The sequence below is a fragment of the Centroberyx gerrardi genome, chromosome 12 (assembly GCF_048128805.1).
Source record: "Centroberyx gerrardi isolate f3 chromosome 12, fCenGer3.hap1.cur.20231027, whole genome shotgun sequence".
NCBI lineage: Eukaryota > Metazoa > Chordata > Actinopteri > Beryciformes > Berycidae > Centroberyx > Centroberyx gerrardi.
Genome location: NC_136008.1, coordinates 16,425,338 through 16,442,737, shown reverse-complemented (window position 1 = coordinate 16,442,737; position 17,400 = coordinate 16,425,338). Strand labels below are relative to the sequence as shown.

General features: G+C 40.1%; 3 protein-coding genes across 6 annotated transcripts; 2 read left to right on the top strand and 1 right to left on the bottom strand.

Moving 5' to 3' along the window:
* Nucleotides 1–1,947: 1,947 nt before the first annotated feature.
* On the bottom strand, nucleotides 1,948–10,519 carry nfkbid (nuclear factor of kappa light polypeptide gene enhancer in B-cells inhibitor, delta). Its single transcript, XM_078287302.1, has 12 exons — nucleotides 10,390–10,519; nucleotides 7,321–7,430; nucleotides 7,194–7,227; nucleotides 6,867–7,057; nucleotides 5,898–6,082; nucleotides 4,805–4,910; nucleotides 4,524–4,670; nucleotides 4,376–4,427; nucleotides 4,020–4,177; nucleotides 3,336–3,452; nucleotides 3,054–3,218; nucleotides 1,948–2,933 (listed from the first exon to the last, which is right to left on the bottom strand). The coding sequence occupies exons 1-12, from the start codon at nucleotides 10,403–10,405 to the stop codon at nucleotides 2,862–2,864; spliced, it is 1,353 nt and encodes a 450-aa protein (XP_078143428.1). The 5' UTR covers nucleotides 10,406–10,519; the 3' UTR covers nucleotides 1,948–2,861.
* Nucleotides 10,520–11,979: 1,460 nt separating this feature from the next.
* On the top strand, nucleotides 11,980–14,507 carry hcst (hematopoietic cell signal transducer). Of its 3 annotated transcripts, none has more exons than XM_071895362.2 (5): nucleotides 11,980–12,123; nucleotides 12,581–12,655; nucleotides 12,905–12,925; nucleotides 13,143–13,274; nucleotides 13,562–14,506. In XM_071895362.2, the coding sequence occupies exons 2-5, from the start codon at nucleotides 12,610–12,612 to the stop codon at nucleotides 13,603–13,605; spliced, it is 243 nt and encodes an 80-aa protein (XP_071751463.2). In that variant the 5' UTR covers nucleotides 11,980–12,123; nucleotides 12,581–12,609; the 3' UTR covers nucleotides 13,606–14,506. The 3 variants fall into 3 exon arrangements, with proteins under 3 accessions (XP_071751463.2, XP_078143326.1, XP_078143325.1); XM_078287199.1 differs by having other exon boundaries at nucleotides 11,989–12,220; nucleotides 13,562–14,507; XM_078287200.1 differs by lacking the exon at nucleotides 12,905–12,925.
* Nucleotides 14,508–15,977: 1,470 nt separating this feature from the next.
* tyrobp (transmembrane immune signaling adaptor TYROBP) lies at nucleotides 15,978–17,400 on the top strand. 2 transcript variants are annotated; one of them, XM_078287198.1, is made up of 5 exons: nucleotides 15,978–16,170; nucleotides 16,297–16,317; nucleotides 16,428–16,571; nucleotides 16,722–16,789; nucleotides 16,924–17,400. In XM_078287198.1, the coding sequence occupies exons 1-5, from the start codon at nucleotides 16,134–16,136 to the stop codon at nucleotides 16,978–16,980; spliced, it is 327 nt and encodes a 108-aa protein (XP_078143324.1). In that variant the 5' UTR covers nucleotides 15,978–16,133; the 3' UTR covers nucleotides 16,981–17,400. The 2 variants fall into 2 exon arrangements, with proteins under 2 accessions (XP_078143324.1, XP_071751462.1); XM_071895361.1 differs by lacking the exon at nucleotides 16,297–16,317.

The following is a 17,400-nucleotide window of genomic DNA, read 5'->3' as shown; positions in this document are numbered from 1 at the left end:
CATTACTCTTATGGCTGATATACAGGTGCCAGCTGGGAGATCAGTGAACATGGATTTCCAACACATCCTAACCAGTGTTTTTGAGTCTACAACTGAGTCCTTCAGAAAGTCTAACATGTGCTAAACATCAACTATCTATCAATAGACTGCTAATTGTCTTTGTGACAGTTGGGGCTGATTTCTCAAACAAAGACAAAAACTTGTCCAAGACTAAAATACATTTCATTCAACTTGCACTAGGATGCAACTGTCTGCGAATTTTGCCATTGACATCGTTGGTGCTTCAAATTTAAATACAAGGGAGGAAATGGCCTTTAGTGCTGGCCAAGTTTCAGCTGCATTCACTTTCACCCCCAAGACCAGAAGCAAAAAAGTATATGGCCTATGGCAAATGCTGTGTGAAACTAAATCATGACATTGGACAGGGTACTTTTGATCAAACCAGTTCAACAACTGTTCTCTCTCTCCCTCATATTTTACTCCTAAACAATAAAAATGACTGCATGAATACATAATTAATAATAGAGTTGCATACTACTTACTGCACATTTTAGAAGCCCACAACTTTGTAATGCAACAATGAGCCAATAAAATCTTCAGGTTTCAACAATGAACTGCATGCACTGATCAGTTGTAGCTCTTGTCGTTTCCCTCTGTTTATTATTCAGTTTTGTTGCTGTCAATTTCTCTGTTTTGTTTTTTTAGATTTCCTCTTTCAACAGATTTAGAATTAGCATGTCAGTATAGTAAAGAAACCAGTAGAATGTTATACCATGAAACTTGAATGATCAAGCATAATATCTTGATGGAAATTTGGGTACAAAATTATTTTATGTAATACATATTAAAAGTGCTTTGAAATCCAGTCTAATGGATGAAATGTATGTATGTAATTATAGTTTGGATTTTGGATTTTATTATTCAATTTCTTCTATTTTTAAGCTGTTTTCATCTAAGTTACAAGGCCTGACTCTAAGGCAAAGGTATAACCAAAAAAATAGAATTGTTATCTGTACAGCCTAACCAATGAGTCCACTGCTGCAATTAAAAAAAAACATGTCTACCCAAAGAGATTTTCATGTCATTGTTTCAAAATGTTTTTAATATTAATTTGTGAATTAGATCATGTTGTTTGAAAGCAGCTTGTGCTTGGTGTTGGAGTGCAATGCAGAAATCAGAGGCAGTTAAATGAGAAAATATAATGCTAGTGCTAGACTTTAGTCCAATTCATAAACTAAAAAAAGAGGCTCATGCACACCCTCCATTTTATGAAGGAGAAAATTGAGTAACAATCATATGTTTTCCCTGTGCGGTCCAAGTCCAACAGTCTAATAGCAAATTACTTTGACACTGCCCAATATATCTCTGAGGCGTGGGGAAGAAGGAAGGAATCCTTATTTATTTTGAGTTCAGAATTAGATATTGGATACTACGATACTGAAATCCATTATTTGTAATGTAATTTGAAAGTGAATTGTAGCTGGACAATAGGCATTCTATGTTTTCAGCATTGTACCTCTTGTTTGATCACTTTGTTTCACTGTCTTGTAAGCCCATGTGGGCTGGGCACCAGTATGACACTATCATAAAATGACACAAGGGAGCCTCATTCACCCCTCACGTTACAATGATGTCAAAACAAAACAGACATCTTATTCCACCTGTGACTAAGGCTTCCTATAATGTCACCAAAGGTCAGGGGAATTCAGGCTTGAAATGTAAATACTACTATGTGATTGTTGCAAATAATTACCAAAGATGTTTTCTAGTGAGTCTATTTCCATCTTGCTAATTTCTGCAATAAAAATGTCAATGTGACTATATTTCAAAGGGCACTGTGAACATCAAAACAATCAGATGGAACTTTGAATTCACACTGTGGTACTTTTATTCATGACTCATGTGATTAGTCAGACAATTTGTCACAAGTAATTTCTCTCTGATAAGAAAACACATTCTTTGTCATACAACAATGGTTCCAAATACATAATAGGTTTACATAGTAAAATGAAGTTTCTCTTTCCACAAAGTAAATGGTCCATAGAGGATAATAGCATTCTATTGTCTGTTACATACACAAGTATGATGCATACAGAAAGAAAAGTTAAGTTATATGATAGAATATAAGAGTTTAGAGACATGCATTCTTAATATAAGCACACATGTTGATTGAAATCGTGACCATCATTCAATGAACCAATATGATTACTTCTCATGATGGGGAGTTTTGACAAGGGATTGAGAGGGGTGTCAGAGAGACTGTCCCTGAAGTCATGTTAATGATTTCATAGAAATCAACTTGAGACTGGGAGTGTGACCTACTAGGAAAATTAATATTACAACACCTTCCACAACACATAAACCTTTAAATTTTTTCCATTGTGGTTAGTCCACTCGTGCAAATCTGACAAGGTAACTTGTGACCCTAATTCCTATTAAATTGAAGAGTTTCATTTTTGGCAAAAAATGTGCTTCTTGGTCATCAGTCAACATTGCAGAAACGCATGCAAATCTATCTTCAAAAACATGACTGTTTTGTGAGCAAGGGTTGATGGCGAATATCTAATTTTGGAATGAAACTCTTCAATTGCAGATGGACACTTGATAACCTGCAAGTAGGACAGTAAAATAAAGTCCTATTTTGCCAGCACTTAATTACAGATAATCCAGGCTTTAAGGACTAAAGCATCATTTCAATATGAATTGTCAAACTAGGTGTTAAAAACAAAATGCTGTGACAATATACAGGCCAGAGACTCCCTAAAACCTCAATCCCCTCCTCATCAGAGGAACAATAGACAGCATTTAGACTCATTTCCTCCCAGAGGCAGTGGAACACATGGGACTACGAGTGATTGAAATCACTCTTGGTCCTGTAAGGACACCACGCGTCGACGAGTCGAAGCACTTCGTTTCTTCAGGATGAGCTTGAGCTAGAGATGAAAAGATGACAAGCAAGAGATTGTGAACAAATAGCTCCTGAAGGATCCTGCAAGTTAAACTAGACCCTGCTGACCTGACATGATTGGCTGTTAGAATGACTGGCAGCTCACCTGATCTCCACGGTGGCCGCTCTGCAGGAGGTGGGCGGGCTGGTCGTTCTCCAGGTTGCGGATACTGGGGTCGGCCCCTCTGCTCAGCAGCAGCCGTAGGATGTCTTCCTGGTGGAAGCTACCATGGAGACCAGCTGCCATGTGTAAGGCTGTGTGACCGTGAGCCTGTATGGGAGACGAGAAAACATGATGCACTCTATTTGCATCCACAAATACACAAAAACACGGACATGAACATACAGTAAAATCCAGTTTTGACTTTCATGCCCTCGTGGGACTCACCTTCATGTTGACAAAATCCTTCATGTTCGGCAGAGGAATCCTCAGCAGATCACGAACCAGATCAATGTTCCCCTCCTTGACAGCCAGGTGCAGGACAGTCTTGTTACTTTTGATTTCCTGGAATTGGAGCCCATGTTAATGAAAACACTACGAAACCACAATAACCCAGAGGGAGACAAATAGGAGTCAAAGGGAAACAAGAAGAGAGAGTAGCAGGAAAATGGCTCACTAACTGACAGCACCACTGACAAAATGATTCATTTTCATTCCCAAACTGTCTTTAGAAGACAAAGATAGCTAATTTTCCATTTGCAAACACACACGCACACACAAAGCTTCCCATATCTATTTATTTATCTATTTGATGAAAGGTGAGGGTTAACAGATTAGATTTCGATGCCTTGCTCAGGGGCTTCCATCATGTTGGTTGAACCAATGACCTACCAGTTGCTAGTTGGCCTCTTGCCTCACCCTTGTGAAGGCTAATCTGCCACCAGTTTGTACAACAACAATGACACTTTTCTCTCTTTACCAATTAAATGTACTTACAAGAACTAGCACATAGTAACAGCAATCCCCCTCTGAACTACCTTTGACACACCAGTGGATCCAGACCTACCCCTCATCCTAAAACCGCTCCTGTCAACGCAGCAGACATTCAGCAGTGGGAGAGCTGTACTGTACCTGGCTGAGCAGGGACGCCCCTGCACTGAGCAGCATCTGCAGACAGGACAGCTTCTCCGCAGCCTTGGCCTGAAGGCTAACATCTCCCTGCCCACTGGCAGACAGAGCCTTCATGGTGGCACTGTGGGAAATGGCTGCACAGTGCAGAGGAGTCATGCCTGTGGTAAGGAAGGAGCAGACACCATGCCACATGTTAATTAATAATAATGTAATAATGCTTGTATTGATGTTAAGTATTGCAAGGCTTTACACAAAATAATGTCCAAATCATACTTTAAAAACATTCTAACACCATTTCTCTATATGGTTAAGACATTATTCCCACAGTAATTACAATTGGTATGACATCAATTTACCTTCAAAATTGCGGGCTTCCAGGTTCACTGCAGGTCCGTTAGATAGAATAACCTACAAAGACAAATTTACAGTTTGGGTCTCATCAGTGCTACCATCTCTTTTTGACCCGCTGTGAAAAACATGAATTCAACCTGAATGGCGCTTTACCTGCAGAACCCCAGGGAAGCCATAGTTTGCGGCCAGATGAAGGGCAGTTTGACCTTTGACATCACAAGCATTGATGTCTGTTCCAAATGACAGTAGATCCTGGACGATCTCTGGCTGGTTTGCTGTCACCGCCACCAGCAAAGCAGTCTGGTGCACAAGCACATTGATTACACAACTTTATTTAGAAAGAAATGATAGTCTTCTGTTTGTATTTGTCACAAAATACTTGTGCCATAGAAAGCAAAAGAGCAATTCAAGCACTTGAGTCTTTGTGTCTGTACCTTGCCCTTGTGTTCTTTGGCATCGAGCCTCCCTAAATCGCTCAGCCTCTCTGCAGCAGCGAAGGCACACTCCCTGAGCCCCTTGGCAGTGTAGATGTGCAGGATGCTGACAAAACAAGAACACATGACAAATTGGTTTTAGATGATTCTTAGGGTTGAAAATAGTGTAAATCCCCATGACCAATTTAACAATATTCCCTTCTTAGTGAAAGTTATCTTTCCATGTTATCATAGTTTGTCATCTGAGTTTCATACAGATATAACTGGCTGACTCATCCTCTCACTTTTTCTTTGAAATCTTACTAGGATTGCCAGATTGCACACATGGCTCTCACGTTTAGCTCACTACCAAAAATCTTTTAAATAAGTAAACACACACACACACACACACACACACACACACACACACACACACACACACACACACACACACTTACCCTAACCTTAACCTAACCCTAACCTTAACCACTGACCCAAAAATCAGCTTTTTACCAATTGGGGACACGGCTTTTGTCCCCAATTGCACAAGCCGTCCCCAATCAACTGGTCTTAAGTCTGGTGTGTGTCCCTGAAAGTGACTTAAGTCATACCCACACACACACTCACTAATGCCAGCATTGGTGTTTAAATGGTGATTAAATGAATCCAGCAAGATGAAGTATATTGTTTTGCCTACTATTTACACAAAATATTATGCTGCATAAACAGCATAATATTTGTGTGCTAAGATGACTAAATACTGAACTAAATAGTGTGTGTGTGTTTGTGGTGTGTGTGTGTGTGTGTGTGTGTGTGTGTGTGTGTGTGTGTGTGTGTATACAGTACATATATGCAATGCATATTTATTCATTTACTAGTCTCTCTTGCAGTATGGACTTTTGGTAGTGAGCAAAACGTGAGAAACATCTTTGTAATCTGGCATCCACAATTTGAAAGAAGAAATGAGAGGTTAAGTAAGTAATTTATGTCCATATATGCCCATGGCAATTTTTGTACATGCTCTTTTTGTTGGTGCTCACAAGCACACACACACACACACACACACACACACATACCTAAACACACAACACACACACACATAACAAGCACTCACGTGTCTCCATCCTCGTCCTGACCGGTGGTTCTGCTGTAGTCCATCCCTCTGAGCAACATCCTGGCCTCCTCCAGCTTGGTGGCGTCCAGCTGAGAACCAAAACTTAGCTGTGCGTTCTGACTGGGGCCCATAAATGACCAGGATGAAGTCAGACCAGGACTTGACACTGTCACAGGGCAGTCCTGCTCAAAAGAAAGCAGGACAAAACTTCAAGCTTTCTGACAAACAGAGGAGTCAAGATAAATATCAATATATGATTATACACTTATAGATCTAGTAGGGAACTTCTGCAGCTGTAGATTATTTTATCATATAATGCATGCACATGCACTTTTGAAAAGCTACATCACCAGATAACCAAAACAACTAAATATGTAAAAAAGAATTCAAAGTTAATGTGCTTAAAATGTTCCCACCATGCTAAAGATGAAAACATAGGATTAGTTTGGCTACTTTTCACTAATGGTCTCCAGTCCTTTTTCATTCTTCCCTCCCTCGTCTATTCTTGCCTCTGTATTAGGCAATCTTCTCAAACAACAATCTGATTCACTATTAGGGGCCAAATCAAAATCTACACAACCTGAAGTAGACTAGCATGTTACCAGACATTTTAGATACATTTCTATGACATTTTCTGAGCGAAATCCAAACACAAAAAAAAGAAAATTTGGGCTGAGCAAATTTCAGCTTTAGATTATATGGCCAGTAAGTTGCAAGTGTTAGATGGATTCAATTGACTGACACACGCTCACAATTTTAAACCTGCTTGTAGCCAATCAAACAAAAGATTTTGTCTGTAATGATACACAGTTTGTGATGGCCCACTTTTTGCTGTAGCCTGCTGAATTTGAGCCAGTGTTGAAAAATACAGTAAAGTTACTCGAAAAGCTGAGCGCATCTTTAAAATGGTAGAGTGTGGTGTCTGATTGCTGCAGCCTATAGTCTTTACAAATAAGAAGTATCTCTTACATATGCCTGAGACATTGTATCTCCAAATCCCTGCATCTGCTGCTGTGTGCTGTACACAGGCCCCACTGGGAGGCTGTAGTTTGCAGCATAGCTGCCGTCTTGGGAAGAGGGGTAGTAATTGAGAGTAGACTCCGTTGCCGGCGGCCATTGCTCATAGCCTACTGCCATGTCCGAGTAGCTGCTCGATGCACCTGGAACGGACAGGAGCGACTGGTATTCATCATCAGTGACTTGATCTATGACCATTATTACATTTTTACATCATACTCTGTTCAACATTATGATCAAGATTTGTGAGATCATGAAAGTGTTTTATCCAGCTCTTACCTGTACAGATAGATGGTTCTGGTGTTGACACCTGCTAGGAGAAAAAAAAATGGATTAATCATAAGCAAACATGCCCATATAAATCTCTGTGGTGATGCTGAGCCCCCCTCTGTGTGTGGTGCCTTACTGGAACAGTGGTGGGAGGGACAGGACTTGTTCTGGACGTCTCGCGCTTTCTCTTCTGCTCCAAGAGTTTCTTCACTGTGGGCAGAGTGTAACACGGCTTCTCCTTTTGCGCTGTGGAAGCAACATTAAGCCAGAATGACTCCAACATGATTTGTAGAGATACGTTTTGGTCACTACATGTGATGGAGGTCTGAAATGGATGAAGGTTGAACTTGAAATATTTAATTCCCTCATATTAAAAACTATTCACGTTATTCCTGTCAGAACGTGATCAATCACTAAACCAAATAATCTGTGTTATTTAAAGACAAAACCCTCCAGTGACATGGAGACAGACTTTGAGCTTTCACTTCCAAGTGAGTTCTTTTTTCTTGTAATTATGAGCTACAAAATATGCCCAGATCACCACAGAAATCTGGATAATAGATAATAGTCTCTTATTCACTGTCAGTGGAGCAGCTCCAGTATTCAAGTCTCAAGAGAGGCTTGGCTTTATTGTTTTTAGGTTTAGCAGAGACTAGTTTAAGTCAGTCACAAATGTAGACTGAGCTGTTCAAGACCATAGAAGTAACAAATATAAATTCTGTTATAGACTTGGATTATCCATTTTAAGTCATGACATAGGCCTATATCATAGGAGTAAGATGATAAAATTGCTACAATTGTTATCACTTGGGTGATGATGATGCCTCCTCAGTTTCACCATGATTGCATTTTTCTGCTCTGCTTGGGACATACATCAGTATCAAGTCTATGATATAATGAGTATGTTTTCCCCTACTGTTTCACAAAAATAGCATTTCCATTAAGCAGGTACAGGAAACAAGAAAATAGGAAAAAAATATTACAAAACAGAATTCTCTGATGTTTCCAGTTGACATGATGTGACCAGACAGGTTGTTTCCTCAAAGACTTCACCCCACACGTGAAAGATAAAGTGATATTTCCACCCTGTATGTGGAACCAGTACACAAAGATAACACTCTGAGGAACCTCCTCCATTAGGAACAGTCTGAGATTGTGTGGCCATGTTAACCAGAGAGATTCACCAGAAACCTTTGCATGGGATTGCCACTACTTATTTTCTATGACATCTTCCTGTCTCGCTCCGTTACGCTCAACACAAACCACATCTTCCTGCCTTTGGTGTGTGTGTCACAGGCGCGTCACCTCAACACATGTGCAACTGCCTTGTGCTCTCTACCAAACCCACACAGAGACAAAGCAGAAGAAGACAGAGAGTGACATCTCCCTCTGTCATTTCTCAGTTTATAGCGTGAGACTTTTGAATACTGACAGAGGGAATACCTTCCAAGCTATGGTAAGCTGCACCAGATAGCTCTATCCACTGGAGCAAATCAAAAGCAGGTGCTCCTCCACAAAAATATACTCATGCAAATGTACCCACTGATGCATAAGGGGAGAGAAAAATGAGTCCACCGATTAGGGGTGAAGGTTAGATTTCTGTCGGTTAGTCATGTCTTCTCTCTACTATAATGGTGTTACCTTGGGATGGAAACCTGCCCTTAACAATAAGCCCTTGTGCTGCTGATTGACCCACCACAACATAAAGGTCACTTTATCAGAATGTTGACATCACTCAGTGACTACATAGTTTCACTTTCAAATTCGCAAGGTGTTACTATACTGTAGGTTACTCAACCCTGAATTTGACTCATTTGATCTTTACAATAGAATTTCACATTTGGCATTTGATATGTTGGTCGATGATGTAATGTTATGTAACTAGCCCTACTATATTAGGCCTATCTATATTAGGAGCCAATTCTATACCAAACAATAGCTGAGTAAATTGCAGTTTGATGATTGGCATCAAGCCTATATCTAGATCACTCAGTCCTCTGGCTTCTGGTCTGACACATCCGTTGAGAGAAAGTAGAGATAAGGAAAAACTGCTTGTCTAAACCATCACTGATTACGAGGGCAGCCTAGCCCACGAATAAATGATGCTCCCACACTGCTTTGGGCCACTCTTTCTAATGTGCTATATTCAAATAGGGGTTGTGGAAACCCCTGGACACTGACTCACGTGCGTGGGAGGTGGGGATTCCGAAGACCTTTCTCCTCGCCTTTTGGCTCCGCGCTGAGAGTCAAAAGCAGCGCGGGGCCAATTTCCTCAATTTGAGTGACGCGGCCTCGTTCAGCAGAAACACGACGAAATTATAAGTGATAGTTTTTAGGCCCGTGTCAAAACAGTGGGCATTCCGTCTGACTGAACATACAAAGTTGACTGAACATACAAAGTCGTGTCTGGTGTGTAATATCCCCCACGATACAGCTAGTAGGCTGTTGTTAAACGTCAGGGTTTCCGTACGTTACGTACTGCTTGTTTCTTGTCGTATCAAAACGGGAACTGAAAACAGCGAGCTGGGCGGGGGGGCATCAGGGTTTCCCCAAGAGCCGTCCGGACTCCTGGATTCACCCGAGGCACAGCGTCATTAAACCCCCAGAGACATCACATGAACATGGGCTACACCCAAATAACTCATATTACCCTTAAAGTGCTTAAGTTTAGTGACGGATCTTCATGTTGTTTTGAGTGATGCTTTGAAATCTTTAAAATAAAAAAGTAGACACGAATATAAGACAATAGCCTACAATAGCTTTTCTCAACAGTAACCGTACTCCAATCCTCACTTTCTTTTGTTTTTCTTTTTTTTTTTACCAATTAGGTTTCATTCAGCTTCAGGATCCAAAGTCCTTATCGAACCCATTAACTCTCAACCAGTTTCAAACAAAATCAAACTGTAATGTTTAGGGGTTTGGGACCAGTATTAGGCTAATAAAGTACATAATAGTACGTAATGGCCCTTTAAATATATATATATACTAGACCTTAGCACCCATTGATTGAGAACAAGATGAATGATGTAGCTAATAATGTGTCATAATATGATGTCCAGAAATGCAGTAGCCTCATCAATCAGTTTGTCATCATATCATAATCACACCATGGAGGAATATTCGGCTACTCTCTATACCGTTAACAAGGAAATCTAAAACTACGATCCTATTACACATAGTAAATCAGCACCATAGCCATACTCACATTTCTCCCAGGGCATATCAGAAACGGTTTTGCTTTGAAACCCTCAACAGGTTGTCCGCGTGATCACCAGTCTGTTCAAAACGGGATTGACTGTACAGTGTAATTTACAGTGCAGGATGGATCTCCGGTGTTCCCCGCGGTGCTCGGTGTTCCCCGCGGTGATGTTCAACTGGCTTGTTGTGTCACGGCTGCAGCTTGTATACACGGAGCACGTTGTTCCCCGTCGCCGCCCCTGACGCTACCCGCTCTCTGCACTTCTTGTAAACCACGCCTCCGCTGTTTTATTGACTCTGCTGCTGCGGGATAATGTCAAGCCAGTAGAATAGAATAGAATAGAATAGAATAGAATAGAAGTGATAACTTGATTGTTCTCGTAATTTACAGAGGGCCCTACCATACATACTACAGTAGTTATATATAGTTATATAGTTTTATATCGCCTACTTCATATAGCCTAGGATACTATAGTGAAGATTAGACTGGTATTACAATAGGCTATGATTTGAGAAAAAATAAGTTGGGAAAAAAACAAAACACTTTGAGTGGTGGTGAGGAAAGAAAGAAAGAAAGAAAGAAAGAAAGAAAGAAAGAAAGAAAGAAAGAAAGCTCTATAACTCAATAATTATAGTTTCAGTTCCAGTATTAGGCTACTAAAACACCTTAAAGGGTTAAAGCCTCCGGAAACCTGGCCTTATATATTAAAAATGTATAAACAATATCACAACTGACCATGACATTAAGTATCCACCCAAATATGAGTTTAAACAGAGAAGCCTACTGAAGAGAGAAATTATATCACACATGCTCCTAAAACATTGTGCCGTCTGAAGTTGAAATGGAGTTTATATTTGAAAGTATGAAAGAAGATGGATGACCAAGATTAGCCTGAAGAGTAAGAAGCAGAAATATGAGGAGGAACTGGAGGTCGTGAAACTTGTACACTACTACAATGTTTCAAATTTCATAGGCATTATGCTGTAATGCTATTTGCTTTAACGCGCCATAGCCCCCTCTACTGTTCATTGGAAGAATTGATATAATCACTGCAAGGGCCACCGTCTAATGATGCTGAGGATGAATCACGGATAATGTCTCAAAGACAGTTTGACCATTGCCTGACAAATCATAAAAACACAGTTGCACCCTTGAGGATTTTCAGAAGTGGCAGGTTAACTTGACAAGCAAGGAGAGTTGGCTCTTCTGGGCATGGAGGATGGAGCAGAAATGTTTAAATCTGATGCTTGTGCATTGTTGTGCGAGGTTTTGCTAAAAAAAAACTAAAAAAAAAAAAAAAAAAAGCCATGAAAACTTGCTTCCATCATCCTGAATGCAGTTTACCAAACAAAATGCAGGTTTATATTGCCTGGCCACTAAGAGGCAGCAGTGACTAGAGGGAATCATTCATGGGCACATGAGTGACACTCAACAACCTAAACACTTCTGCATTACTGTTGGTTTTCAGCGATAGTGTGAATGCTGAATCTGGTAGAATGTGGCAGGTAGTGAAAGTCAGTACAGAGTCATTTAATTCTTAACCCTACTACTCCTCAAATGAGACAGTGTTGGGATATTTTTGTGATGAAATGCCTACAAACAGGCAGTGTTTCAGTTACTTTCTGGGCAGGGGAAGGAAGACAAAATTGACGTCAGCACTCAAAAGTGAAAACTAATGGTAAGCCACAGTCACACTCATCTATCGGATCCCAGAGGACAGACGGAGCCGCAGCAGAGCAGGTACGAGGATCTTAACTGGCACTGATTTTCTCTTCCTCATCCTAGCCTTTTAACCATCTAATGTCTGTTGCATCTGTGAAGTCACATCCAAATGGTTGTATGTCTAGCTTTTCAGTTAGTTTATACAATTGTAAAGACAGCACATTACACATGAAATGTAATTGACTGAACTTCATTTTCTTCTTGACTTATATATGGCATTTTAATGATTTTCATTTTGGAGAATCTTTTCAAAGTTTAAGATAAGGATTTTTGTGATTTTTACATTTTATTTTTTCATTTTAATGCCCACACACCAACATATGACTCATTCTGATACAGGCGTACTTCATGGCACTGTAGGTGCGGGGACAAAATAGGTCAAAGTCTTACACAGTTGGGTCCGCTGTCTCGAACGGTTTAAGTTAGTTTGGCTTTGAAATCAAATGAAATTAAATTTAATCCCTTTCACTTTCAGGAAGCACATGATTGAGCTGTCAGCCGACCATGGAAGACAAAAAAGTGTTTATGGTTCTCCTGCTTTCTCTCTACAGTAAGTAAACTTTCATGGTGCCATGGCTCTCTCTCTCTCTTTCTCTCTCTCTGTCTCACACACACACACACACACACACACACACACACACACACACACACACGCACAAACACACTAAGGTGGTCTTACACAGGAAAATGAAACCACAGATATGTTGCAGCAGACGGAAACTTAACTTCATGCAGCAACACCTCTGCAGTGAATTCACTGAAATTTATGTTTTATTTTTCTTCTCTTTCTCTGCCTAAGACTTGGCTATGGCAGATGCAGGTATGTACAACAAACTGTGGATGTAACCCTAAAAATGAAGTTTTTCCATAGTAATTTAGTAGTTTAAGTTTTAAATAGTACAATAAGCAAAACACATACAGACGATAGCGAGATAAGGACATGATGAGTAATTATTTCCAGTCCTCTCTCAGTTCAGACCTCTTTTCTTCCATCCCACTCATCTCTGCTGTCTGTGCATTCACTGTCCCTCTGCCAGACTGCGTGTCTTGCTACAGGATCGAGCCTGGCACAATGGCCGGCATCATCTCTGCAGACGTGGTGTTGACTCTTATCATTGTCGTGGTCACCTACCAGTGCGCCAGCTCTCGGCGTCAGAGGAGAGAAAACGGTAAGGAAACAGGGCCATGAAGTGCTTTCACAAAAGCAACCATGTTGTCATATAGTGTTTAAATCTTTTGTGAGCTTTTGGCCTTTCATATCCCCAAGGATATTTTTAACCTGTTGGCCTCTGTGTCCCTGCTAAGGGTGTGTTAGGTCTAGAGGGAAATGGGAATCATTTATAACATCACTGTATTCATTTTAGCCCCTCAACATGTTCTTGGTGTATTTGGTAACTTTATATTTTCAAATAGTAATTCTTTCTCTCTTCCTGTCTCTCTTCTCATCTCTTCACAGCTGATAAGGTGTATATGAATGTCAGGGCAAACTGCAAGACTTAATCTACAGAGCAACATTTGAAGATGCTACAGTATATTAAGAAGTTATGTTCACATTTTTGTAGATCATTTATTTTTATCAGAGTACAAAATGTCAACTAAGATAAATCAAACTGTTTTAAATCAAACTCTTGTATAATAAACCTTTTGGTTTTGGACTGATTTGCAATAGTGTCTTGAACATATTTTTAAACCTGTTTAGGAAAGACCAAATTGCTGGAGTTCTGCTTAATTCATTACACATACAATAAACACACTGATAACTCCTAATTCATAGAAACTGTGTGAAAAAAATAGGACTGTCAGATTCCAAAGACATGAGAGATTGCGACTGTTACAGAGAATGCATTTAGTGCCGTATATAAAAGCTTTAGCAATCCATTTTTTATTTAAAGAGCATGAAAATGTATTTTACATTGTGCCCCACTGTGTGCTTGTGTTTCTTCAGCTATCTGCTTGGAGTTGTTTTGCAAAGCCTGATCAATAAAAGGTATATCAAATTATACAATACAAATTCAAGTTGTGCAAATCAAATTCAGTTTTTCAGTACAATGATTACATTTTGCATGACAAATTCAACTGAATGTTATTCGGTTTCAATCAGTGCTGGCACTAAACCCACATACAGCACCTGCTGCAGTTGACTGTATTTTTAGGCTAGCAAGATGTCCAAATATTTTAAAAGATCTTGTATTAATACTTCCATGATCAAAAGCTGTATATTTCATGAGCTTTTTTTTTGTAATCCTGAAAGACAGTATTCTTTATGGTATTTCTGAATGTGGGATGTATTGTGGCTGGGTAAGGGCTTCCAGTTTCTCCTGAGCATCAGAACTGACTGACTGACTGACTGACCACTGAATTGTTAACGCATAAGATAAGTGTTGATAAAACTGCATTTTGAGCCTCAACTCATTGTAGATCAAACAAGCATAAAAATAATTGAAACACAAATCACTGCCATCTCCTGGTGAAAGTCGGCTACAGTTGAATTATGTTGAGTTGTCTTTTTCCCATTCGCTGACAGAGATAGACTTTTGTCACTGCCATGTACATATAATTATTTGCTTATTTGTTTGTTTATTTGGTTGGTCATTTGATTGGTTTGTGAATGGGGGGTTCACATACTTGTTTTTTGTTTTGTTTTTTGTTAGCTTGCTAGGTTGCACATCTTTTCCATTTATTTCTTACATGTTTATTTTATTATTTATCCATTTTATCATGCTGTACTGTTAGTGGCACGTCGACAATGTGACTAACATATAGGAGAACTGACTGGATGCAAGGCAGATGATGTAGAGGTGATTAAACTTGTTGATGTGGTTAAACGTCCGCCTGCCGTTTCAGTCAAACAAACAGAACATGTCGATCCAGGCTTCTCAGACATGATAGCCCACACACACACGCACACACACACACACACATAGCTGTCTAGCCCGCTCTGTATGTCTGTATCATCTGTCTGATCTACCTCCTCTGTAGCTCTATTGTGTTGCGGCGGTAGTTTATCTATGTGCTGTAGCTCTGGGTAATACCCTCCTGAAGAGATGACTCTGGGCGTAGAGTTTTTTCGAGAGGCCAACCGTGGGATGGGAAGGCTTGTCGCTGAACCGTCTGTTCTCAGCTTCACACAAATTTGGGAAGTAGTGGCAGGGGATTTGTGCAGGGAATTTCCCTTGAGTTTATGAATGCTCTCTCTCTCTCTCTCTCTCTCTCTACACGTAGAGATATGTATCAGGCCTGTTTAAGAGGCTTTATTTTAGGCATACACATTCCTTTGTATAAGGAATTTAAGAAAACCTTTAAGGAAACATTTTAAATGTAGTTTATATGTGTTTCCTTAACCAGTTTTTATAGCATTTTGATCATTCATTTAAGATTATTAAACATTGAGGCCTCTTTTACAAAAACAGTGGGTGTTACTTTCATTTTGCTGACAGTTTAAACTATCATTTCAGATAAAATTGTGGTTAAACAAAGGCTCAAAGCAGCAGTGACTGTGGCACCCACAGCAGCAAACCACAGGTCAGAAGGAAATGGTCTGTTGGAGATGTTATGATCACCAGCTAGGCGCCTATTTCAGCAGAAACTGTGTATGTGGTGAACCTGAGCTTGTATCGCTTCTCATCTTGGCATCGGTTCAGCAGGTTACTGTGAATAATACACTGTTAAAAAGTCACGTAAAAGCCTGAACGCCAACTGATCAAGCATATCAAATCGGATGAGGAGCCTTTTATTACAGTGCGAGAGACCAGCCACACCCACGTGAACATGACATTACAGAGAAGAAACAGAAACACTGGCTTCCTCTTCTCTCACTGGGCTCCCTCTTCCTCCTAGCACGGTCACATGCTGACAACCTTCGCACCACAGACTGTGGACAGTCCTCCATCTGCATGTCTGCTGCTGCCTCTGGTTTCCAACCTCTTGTTTACAGAAGCAAGATCACAGCCATTTGGAAGAGAATATAAGGACCAGTGACCCTCAACCACCTCTACTCATTTCCTCCTCTAACAAACATCAACATCAAGATGTCCAGCACTCTTTGTATTGTGGGTCCATTATTTGGTGAGTGGTTTGTGTATGGTGGCAGGAGTGAATGATGCTACTGATAGTACAATAGCAAGAAAGTCTTGGTACTCTCATGCCAGTTGTTGTTATCATCTGATGTTTTCTTAACTTTGTCTCTTTCAGGTCCTGCAGAAGGACAGCAAGGTACCTGGCTTTCCTAAAACTGTTCTTAAGCTCCTGGGGGATTATGGGATATGGTGTTGTGTATCTTTGTTTGCGTTCCCATCCTGTGTTTTTACATTGTCGTTTCACAGAGTGCGGTCCCTGTTACCAGATAGATATGGGGACCGTAGTGGGAATTATTGCCTGTGACATCATCCTGACCCTCCTCATCACTTTCTGTGTATTCTGCTTTGCAACTTTCCACAAGAAAAGAAGAGAATGGGATTCTCGTGACGGTGAGGACTGTGTGTGTGTGTGTGTGGTGTGTGTGTGTGTGTGGTGGTGGGGGGGGGGGGGGGGGGGTGTAATGGCAGGAGGTCGGTGGGAGAAGTCATTTGCAAACTTGAAACTATCCCTGCACCCTCTCTGTTTCCAAATTTCAACAGGTCGAGGAAATCTAGCTTCAACAATGTCAAAGAAAAAGACAGCAGAGATCGCAGAATCTCCTTATCAGGTAAAGCAGACGCATATTGTGATTCAATCATCAAAGACACTGAATATGGATGTGATATGGTCTTGGGTAAATGTCTTAGCTAAAAAGACAGGCATTTGTGCTTCCTAAATGAATTACTTGTACTTTTTTTGTAGGAGTTACATGGAGTCCAGTCTGATGTGTACAGCGAGCTTCAAAACTTTAGGAAATGAAACGGTGGCATTGAAACAACGCCAGTCTTGTCTTGGATTATTTGCTGGTGCCAAAATCTGAGATGGATTGGATACTGACCTGCATTACATTGGTACCAGACACTCTGCTACAGACAACCTGCTTTACCATCTGCTAGACATGTGTACAGTGTTCTACAGCATTATAGGTAATATTATGTGTATTTTACATGTAATGGAATTATATTTCATTCAAGCATTGAATTGTACTGTGTTGTGCTATAGGTAACATTATCATTATTTTTCTCAAGTGTACTTATTATTATTTTGTAAATGTTTAGATGTCTCTAGAAATGTGTTATTGTATTTAACTAATTGTAAATTTAATGATTACATTTTATAACCTGTTTGTATAACCAGTTATTGTGTAGCATTTACAGCAGTTGCACATATTGTAATAAA